The 10000-nt window shown below is 37.0% G+C and overlaps 1 protein-coding gene across 1 annotated transcript in view; it reads right to left on the bottom strand.

Annotated features, from left to right (window-relative positions):
- LOC135196693 (potassium channel subfamily K member 13-like) overlaps positions 1-10000 on the bottom strand; it is a 67691-nt gene that overhangs the window by 7840 nt on the left and 49851 nt on the right. Inside the window, 4 exon segments of the mRNA XM_064223525.1 lie at positions 2329-2472; positions 3576-3662; positions 7157-7358; positions 8815-8953. Coding sequence (XP_064079595.1) covers positions 2329-2472; positions 3576-3662; positions 7157-7358; positions 8815-8953 — 572 coding nt within the window.

Below are 10000 nucleotides of genomic sequence, written 5' to 3'. Positions count from 1 at the left end.
TTTGCTTTGTTCCTAACTCTCAACAAAAACACTGGTATCTAATGACACTTCTCTGTATCAAAGATTTGTCTGTCTGCCTGTATCCCTTGACTCTGTATCACCGACCTGTCTGTCAGAGAAATCATTGGTATTTAATAGCACTTCTCTGCATCAATCAAAACTTGTTATTCTAAGATACTTCTCTTTTTGGACATGCACGCACGCACGCAGTAAAAGCAAAGGCTCTTGGCCTATCTCTCATGAATTTAAGTAGATATAACCACAAACACACAGAAAAATGTAGAGACATGCGCAAAATTTCCATACGCATTTGCCTTCAAGAGCATATTATACGCTGTGTCTGGGTGTACAGTGTGCACAATACGACGTGGTAAGATTTGGAATGTACAGTGAACGGAGTTGTGCAATTGCTGAATAATTTAGAGGACTTGGTAGTCTGTAGTAGAAGAAGAAGAAGAAGAAGAAGAAGAAACAAAAAAATAACTAAGGCATAAAGAGGTTTAAGAAACCATTCGTCCGCTTTGGAAAATGAGATGATAGCGCATGGCAATCCTTGCATGAAGAAGAAGAAGAAGAAGAAGAAGAAGAAGAAGAAGAAGAAGAAGAAGATATTATCATCACAAAAGCATAAGGTGTTAGAAGCTGAAGAAAACCCGTCGCCAGCTTTGGTAGACGAGGAGAAATGGTGCATGGCATTCCTCCTTCCACAGTGCTATACATGATCCTCCTGGAACCTTTCGTGAAAACTTGTAAAAAAAAAAATGAGATGAGCTTTAATTTGGTGTTTGAAAAAAATTAATTCAGGCCACAAGACAGCGTGAACGGGTCAGTGACAGTTTCTGTGTTGCCTTCTGATTCCGATTTCTTCTTAGAAATTTGCAAGAGATATAAAAGTTATATAAATGAGACAGAGGCTTACAGAGGCGCCGCACTGGAGAGGACGAGACGGGAACACTTAATACTGTTTGGTCATACCGTGTAACCGAATGCTATAACAACCGCTCTACTATAGTTTCGTGGTACTCAAAGACGATTTGCTGCTGTGCCTGAAAGCCACATTTATTTATTAATTCATTTTTATTTTTCAACTTTTTCATTGAGCGAGATCTCTTCTTTCTTGTATTTTCTCTTTTACCTCCTCTTACCTCTTCCTCCTAATTCTTATTCTTTGGAAGCCTGAATTTCAAGGCAATGGCCCCTTTGGTGGGCTTGTTCTAAATGAGTAGATTTCTTAATATTCTGATAATAATAATAATATGATATTAATAATAATAGTAATATTCTGATTAGATTACAATTCATAAGAACACTATATTCGTTGGAAGCCTGAATTTCAAGTCAGTGGCCCCTTTGGTGGGCTTGTTCCAAATGAATAGGGTTCTTTATCTTCTGAACAACAACAACAACAACAACAACAACAACAACAACAACAATAATAATAATAATAATAAATCTCGTTCAGGAAGTACGATTTTAAAGAGAAATCTGAAGCTTTGCGATCTATATTCAATTACAAAGGTACCTTTCATGAGAGAGAGAGAGAGAGAGAGAGAGAGAGAGAGAGAGAGAGAGAAGGAATATATTATTATGCAAAACAGTTCCAACTTCACGGTAACCGTATTCAATTCAGTTTTCATTTAAAAAGTTGGCTAACTTTTTTTTCCACTGTATTATTTTCGTTTGATAAAGTTCTGGCAGAAATCAGGAGCTTTCTTATCAACCTCCCGTGTGTGTAAGTATATGTATAATTACATATATATATGTATATATATCCATAAATATATGTATAAATGCATTTATAGGCATATATATGTGTAATTATGTATATATAAACACACCTACATAACTATAAATGCATATATACATATATTTAGCATATTATATATATATATATATATATAATATATATATATATATATATATATATATATATATATATGTGTGTGTGTGTGTGTGTGTGTGTGTGTGTATACATATATATATATACATATATATATATATATAATATATATCATATATATATATATATTATAATATATATACACACACAACACAAGACTGAAGAAAGGAAGCAAGAATTGAGGTACAGTAAAAGGTTATAAAAGAGGATTCAGTTACGCCCCTTTAGGGACGCCACAAACAACCCTTTACCAACGCCTACAGTGTACCACACGAAGTGTAAAGACGTTAATACACCTCCTACGTCTGGACAGCTTATAAAGTATACATTTCTCAAAACATTCTATTCCGTCCGAAGACGACGATTGGGATATAATGATGATTACCGATGTCTCGAATGAAGACGACGAAAACAGTACCCACTCTCACCTTGATGATGCAGTTGAGGAACTGCTTGATGGTGATGGAGATGACGTTGAAGAGCGAGTAGATGCAACAGCATCCCAACACCAGGATGGCGAAGTTGAAGAAGCGGTAGGCGTAGAGCCCCGGCCCGTAGAATTCGTCTGGTTGCTGGAATAGAAAAGCCGTGGATTTGGTCACATTCTCTCTCTCCTTCTCTCTCCTCTATTTCTTCTTCCTCTTTTCTCTCTCTCTCGTCAGATCTATCTCTCTCTCTCTCTCTCTAGCTTCGAGTCTACGTCTGTTAAGGTTAGAAGGCTTTAAATGACTCTTCAGATATCCTAATAATAATAATAATAACAATAATACTACTAATAATAATAATAGGTAGAAGGCCTTAAATGACTCTTCAGATATTATTATTATAATAATAATAATAATAATAATAATAATAATAATAATAATAAATGTGTTTTGAGTAGAAGGCTTTTAATTGACTCTTCAGATATATTGATAATAATGATAATAATAATGATAATAATAATAATAATAATAATAATAATAATAATAATAATAATAATAATAATCATAATATAATAATAATTATAATGATAATAATAATAAATGTGTTATGAGTAGAAGGCTTTAATTGACTCTTCAGATACATTGATAATAATAATAATAATAATAATAATAATAATAATAATATAATAATAATAATAATAATAAATGACACTTTATTTCGAATATAAATTAATTATCCTTAGTTTAGGCAGTTTAGAAAGTAAACCAGATTTAGTCTGAAAATTTTTTTCAAAAATGTCATTGTGAGCAGATATTTTGGGATAAAGTTATAAATGTCTATCTCTAAAATAATTCATAAGCATTTAGTGTTTGAAAGCATCATAAATATTACATTCGAAATAAAAGATCACTTTGGACGATGTCGAAAAATATTAATTCTTTTAAACGTTATTGTAAGCATATGGTATATAAAAAAGAATAGCAAGTATACAAAGGCGTCTCTAAATAATAAATTGGCGAAAAAATTATTTAAAGTTGATACTTTAAGAGATGAAAAAGATATGATTGCAGGTTAATATCAAACTTTGAAACCTAAAAAAATACCAATAAATTGTAGAAAATATATATATAAATCCACGTATACATCTTCAGTCTGGACTACAACCAGCTGCTGGATTTCATAAATATATTCATTCTCCAATTGAAGGTTTTTCTCAGAAAAAAAAAGATAATAAAAAAAAAAGACTTACTTGGGCCGAGACGAAGTCGCCGAAACCGATTGTGGCGAAAGAGACGAACGAGAAATAGAGCGAGTCGTCGTAGGTCCACTCTTCCACCTGAAAAAAATTAAGAGTTTTTAGTTTTCTGCAAAAGAAAATTATTTTGCCGGCTATGTTTGTCCGTCCGCCCTCAGATCTTAAAAATGACTGAGGATAGAGGGCTGCAAATTGGTATGTTGATCATCAACCCTCCAATCATCAAACATACCAAATTGCAGCCCTCTAGCCTCAGTAGATTTGATTTTATTTAAGGTTAAAGTTACCGGCAGCGCTACAGGCACCGATAACATAGGCCACCACCAATGTAAAATCTGTGAGACTTCTAAAAGTCATCAAGTATAGCGCTCATAAGTAAATTACATAGGACTAAATCTGTGAGACTTCTAAGAGACATCCACTTTAGCTCACCTAAGTAAACTGCATAGGTCTAACTCTGTGAGACTTCTAAGAGACATCCAGTTTAGCGGTCCAAAGCAAAGAGTAAAGGTCTAAACGTATAGGCCTTAACACTAAAGGAATAAACTACAGACCTGAAGGCTTGTAAGGCTCACGAATTATATACACGAAAGCACAACTGCATGGGTCTATAAATTGTAGGCCTAAAAAGTAAAGGGCTAAACTACAGACCTGAAGGCTTAAAAGGCTCACGAATTCTATACACGAAAGCAAAACTGCATAGGCCTATAAATTATAGGCCTATAAAGTAAAGGCTTAAACTACAGACCTGAAGGCTTATAAGGCTTACGAATCATATACATGAAAGCACAACTGCATAGGTCTATGAAGTATAGGACTAAAAAGTAAAGGCCTACACTACAGACCTGAAGGCTTATAAGGCTTACGAATTATATAATCGAAAGCAAAACGCGCCAACCAAGCCCTCTGAATCTTCTCTGGTGAAAATGGAAGACCACTTCTTTCCCCAAAAAATATAAAAAAGCTCGTTGCAACACCGGGTTGCAAAAAAAAAAGAAAAAAGAAGAATCAGTCGGTCTCTATCAACTCGTCCAGCCTCTCGAGGCGCAGTTGCAAACAGCCCGAATTCAAAAGTCGTCGTATCGATGGGCGATTCCGCTTCATTTCTAACGACTCTGGACGAATGAAAATATCTTAACGAGGACCTTAAACGTCCAATAACGATACACTCGAAGCAAACAAACAGGAGCCCGAGGAGAAGGCGAGACGCCTCATTGGATTTCAGAAAAGGACGAAAACAAAAGACGGCAGAAGAAAAATGAAGAAGAAGAAGAAGAAGAGGAAGAAGAGGAAAATCTCGCATTAAAAGTCGGTCGCTGTCATCGACTGATCTCCTTGACAGCTCGAGAGGAGAGAGGTGCGCGCCATTTGCCCGCCCTTTGGGGAGGCAGGACGGGAGGAAGAGATGATTGTTGAGGGAGGAGGAGGAGGAGGAGGAGGACACGTTAACAAGTAGGCTGCAAAATAAGAAGAAGAGAGACGAGTTAGACGAAGTCAAGTAGTTGCGAACGAGATCCTCCTGCTTTCGAAGGAAAGATAAGATGCGCGGCTGCTAGAGGGCATAAAAAAATGAGACGACGAAGAGGCTAAAATGTCCGTAAAGAGAGAGAGAGAGAGAGAGAGAGAGAGAGAGAGAGAGAGAGAGAGAGAGAGAGAGAGAGAGAGAGAGAGCATCATCCCCTTCATCACTCGTCACGTGGGAGTAATTCAGGAACCAACCAAAGCGAATAGCTTTCCCTCCGTCTCCTGTGGACTGCGGTGCCTAATGCAATTACGCAAACGTTCACCGTCTGATGAGTCTAGGCACTTTGTCGTTGTCTATTTTTTTTCTTCTTCTTGTGGTCTTTAATAAAGGAATGGCTGAAACTGGAGACGCAGTTTTCTAATCTGGTTTCCTGGAGGTTTGAGCGAGCCGAAAGTGATATTATGCAAAACAGTGCTGATACTGGTCGAAATAAGTGGTTGGAACAAGTCTATAATTTCTTTGTTTGAGAAGTTGAAAACGTCAACCCATTACGGACGTTGAAAGATAAACGATTTTGCCTTTTTCTGACAAAAGTTGAGCAAACGAAACCAAATTCTACGAGGAATATAGTTAATGTATTTGAAAGGTCTCTTTTTGTAGCAATATTGTCATATAAAATAATATTGCTAAACAGTATAATTATGCGCCTGGGAATAAGTATATCCGAGAATAAGTATATCAGAATAGCTGAGAATGGAACAGAAAAACACATAGGAAATAACAAGAGAGAGAGAGAGAGAGAGAGAGAGAGAGAGAGAGAGAGAGAGAGTCGAGGACCTACAGCATAAACCAAGAATTTCTAAGAGAGCTCATACCAACATGCTGTTCGAGAATAAGCATCTCAGAATAGCAGCGAGTGGAGCAGAGAGGAGAGAGAGAGAGAGAGAGAGAGAGAGAGAGGGAGAGAGAGAGAGAGAGAGAGAGCGAGCCCAACCTAAAAGGAAAATAGTCAGCAGAGTACGAATCCCACCATGAAAGTTGTGCTGAAAAGGAATTCAGGATGAACCGCGTGGGTCACATCACCCGCTGCCGTGGGGTAGGCCCACGAAGAAAAGGACCAAGGATCCTTAAAAGAAAAATTGGGATAGAGATCCTGTCTCTTCGCTTCTTATAGCTCACACTTGCATCTATTGATTCCGACCAGGAGGTGAACAGGCCACTTAGAGGAAGAAGAAGAAGAAGAAGAAGAAGAAGAAGAAGAAGAAGAAGAAGAAGAAGAAGAAGAAGACTGGTCTCTCTCAGGGGTAAAAGTTCCTTAATCGACAGAAATTGTGTCACGGATTTTGGAGGACTCGAGGGAATTTTGCGTAAAAAAAAAAAAAAACTTATTGTTCTCGACTATGCTGTATACAGACACTCACGAGTATATTATTTAATGTTGACAGAATATATCAAAGTAAGATTAAGGCACAGAATTCTACACTAGATAAACATTAATATGTCTCGTAACTATTCTGGGAAACTAGCCTTTGTTTTTAACATCTGTAACTTAAACTCTTTGGTGCAGACTACTATAAAAACATTACACTACAGAATGCTGTGCATAAACAGACGATTTATATTATTTACTGTGTGGAATATATCAAAGCAATATTTTGGAACAGAACTGTACAATAAATGAACATTAATTAAACTCTTCAATACTCTGGAAATCAGCCTTTGGTTTTAACTTCTCTAACTTATACTTTAAGTTATACTTATACTACAAAAATAATTAAGTGCAGAAAACTGTACTTGAACATACGATTTACAGTATCTAGTGAATAAGATTTTTGGGGAAAAAAATTATACGCTAAATGAACATTTATTAAACTCTTCAATACTCTGGAAATCAACCTTTGGTTTTAACTTCTCAAACTTATACTTACACTTAAACTTATACTTATACTACATATTCAGTGAATATGCCGCAACACCAAGTCCACTCGTCACTCCTTTGGAAATCAAGATTGGGTCTCAACAAATCCAAACATTCAATTCAACTCTGAAAACTCCCCAAAAAACATTATACATTTCTACCACCTAAGTAACACTCCATCCCCCTCAGTACCTTCATATACATGACGGAGCCCAGGAAGGCCACGACGATGCTAGCGAGCGACAGGTAGAACATGACCCAGTAGACGGAGGGCTTCCAGGAATCCAGGTTCGAATCCTCCATGGAATCCTGAGAGCCTCGGCGGGCGTTCAGCTGGTTCTTGGCCACGGCGATGGCCTCCGCTTTCTTACGCTGTTTGCGCTCGTGACGAGCTCTGTTGGGCGAGGGTAAACAGACGGGTTAGCGGCTAAATATAGCAGGTTCTTGATGACGTGAGTTGAAAAGCTACTTTTACGGTACAAAATAACGGTAGGAGAGAGTAGTTTATAAAATTGACAGTATTAGGGTTAATTTTGTATTGTGTGTGTTTTGTGTGTGTGTGTGTGTGTGTGTGTGGGGTGTGTGTGTGTGTGAGAGAGAGAGAGAGAGAGAGAGAGAGAATTGCTTTTATACAGCTCCATAAAATAAAAAAGTATCGTATTTTTCAGTATAAAATACAGCACCAACACTGGTTATTCTATTACTGAGACCTTACCTTACAGACCTTACATCTTGTTTCGGGTTGCCCCAGGTCCCTCAGTGTGAGGCACCTCTAATGTCTACCAGAGAGTTGCTAGTACATCTTCCAGGTATATTTTGCATCTTCCAATCTTGGATGGTCCTGGGATGCAGTTTAGATATTTGTCGAGCTTATTCTTAACACATCTACGCTCACTCCTGATATATTCCTCAGATGAGCTGGCAACGCATTGAATAGACGCTGCATTATCGATGCTGTGCGTAGTGGATTAATGTCCTGTGTGCTTTCCTTATTTTTTCCTGGTATATTTTTGGGCACTATTAATCTACCTCTGCTTGCTCTTTCTGATATTTTTAGTTCCATGATATTTTCTGCTATTCCTTCTATCTGTTTTTCCATGCCTGAATTATCATGTAGCGTTCTCTTCCTCCTTTCCAGACTATATAATTTTAAGAATTGTAGTCTTTCCCAGTAGTCTAGGTCCTTAACTTCTTCTTTCTAGCTGTAAAGGACCTTTGTACACTCTCTATTTGTGCAATATCCTTTTTGATAGTGGGTACCATATCATATTGCAATATTCAAGTGGACTACGAACATATGTTTTATAAAGCATAATCATGTGTTCAGCTTTTCTTGTTTTGAAGTGCCGTAACAACATTCCCATTTTTTGCTTTACATTTTGCCAACAGAGTTGCTATTTGATCATTGCATAACATGTTCCTATTCATCATCACACCAAGGTCTTTAACTGCTTCCTTTTTATTTGTGATGTCTCATTATTAGGTCCCTTATATGCATAGCTTTCTTTCTCTGTCTCCATAATTTATTGATTCAAATTTATCAGAGTTTAAATACCATCCTATTTACCTCTGCCCATCTATTACTTTGTATAGAGAGAGAGAGAGAGAGAGAGAGAGAGAGAGAGAGAGAGAGAGAGAGAGACAGACGAGAGAGAGAGAGACAGAGAGAGAGAGAGAGAGAGAGAGAGAGAGAGAGAGAGAGAATTGCTTTGATACAACTTCATACAGTAAAAAAAAATGTATTTTTCAGTATAAAATACAGCACGAGAAATTTCTTTTAAAGCTACAACACTAAGATTTAAGAGAGAGAGAGAGAGAGAGAGAGAGAGAGCCTCTTCGCTCGTTCTCACCTCATAATGAAGGCCAGCAGTGTGATGATTCTCTCTAAGAAAAGGTTGAAGAAAAGGATACCGGACGAACACCCAATTAAACCGTAGAATATACAGAACATCCTTCCACCGCGCGTGGTGGGGGCTGCAGCACCATAACCTAGAAATGAAAAAAAGGAAATGATTAGAGAATCAATAAGAAAAATGAAGGATACTGATTTATGGAATGATCGCCTTGCTTCAATGGAACACACGGGACATTCCATATTCGGTAGTGACAAGAAAGTAAGACCTTTGACTCCCTTAGGAAAAAGAAATACACCTACCAGTGAAATGTTTATTGAGAGAGAGAGAGAGAGAGAGAGAGAGAGAGAGAGAGAGTCACTTCTGGACCGCAACAACAGGATAAAGGGGAACCCCCACCCCTCTCTCTCTCCCTTAGGGAAAAATAAGACACCCTCTTCTACGAGTGAAATTGTTTATAGAGAGAGAGAGAGAGAGAGAGAGAGAGAGAGAGAGCCGCTTCTGGACCGCAACAACAGGATGCGGGGACCCCCCTTTCTCTCTCTTTCTCTCTCTCTCTCAAGAAAAAACAAGACATCCACTTCTACCAGTGAAATGTTTATTGAGAGAGAGAGAGAGAGAGAGAGAGAGAGAGAGAGAGAGACTTAGCTTAAACATATAGTGAAAATAGTTGTATTTATACACAGCAAAAGGACAATGAGCGCTTATGCTAAACGGTAAAAAGGACATTGTATGGAATTTTGCCCCATCTTTGAATATTTGAATAAAAAACATCAATTCTTTGTGATTTATTCATCTTGTCAATCATGCAAAAACATATAATTGAGAGTAATTTTGCTATTATAACTCCAGTTCCTTCCCAGTTCCTTCACAATGTATCTTTCTCCAAGACATGACAAATATATAATTCAAAGGGCATGTTAATATGAAGCTATTACAATATAAAAAAAACTACCATTAACAAAATCACGCTACTGTCACAATTAACGTCAAGTGGACTGGAATTTCAAGTCACTGACCCACGTGGTTTTGTTCCATTTGCACAGGGATCATCTACTGAATATAATAATAATAATAATAATAATAATAATAATAATAATAATAATAATAATAATAATAATAATAATAATAATAATAATATGATGGTTTTGTTGAAAATAATGGTTATTTCAGCCGCGTTTAT

The sequence above is a fragment of the Macrobrachium nipponense genome, chromosome 18, assembly GCF_015104395.2.
Source record: "Macrobrachium nipponense isolate FS-2020 chromosome 18, ASM1510439v2, whole genome shotgun sequence".
Lineage (NCBI taxonomy): Eukaryota > Metazoa > Arthropoda > Malacostraca > Decapoda > Palaemonidae > Macrobrachium > Macrobrachium nipponense.
Note: the sequence above shows the minus strand (reverse complement) of the source record. Positions and strands in the feature narration are given on the sequence as shown.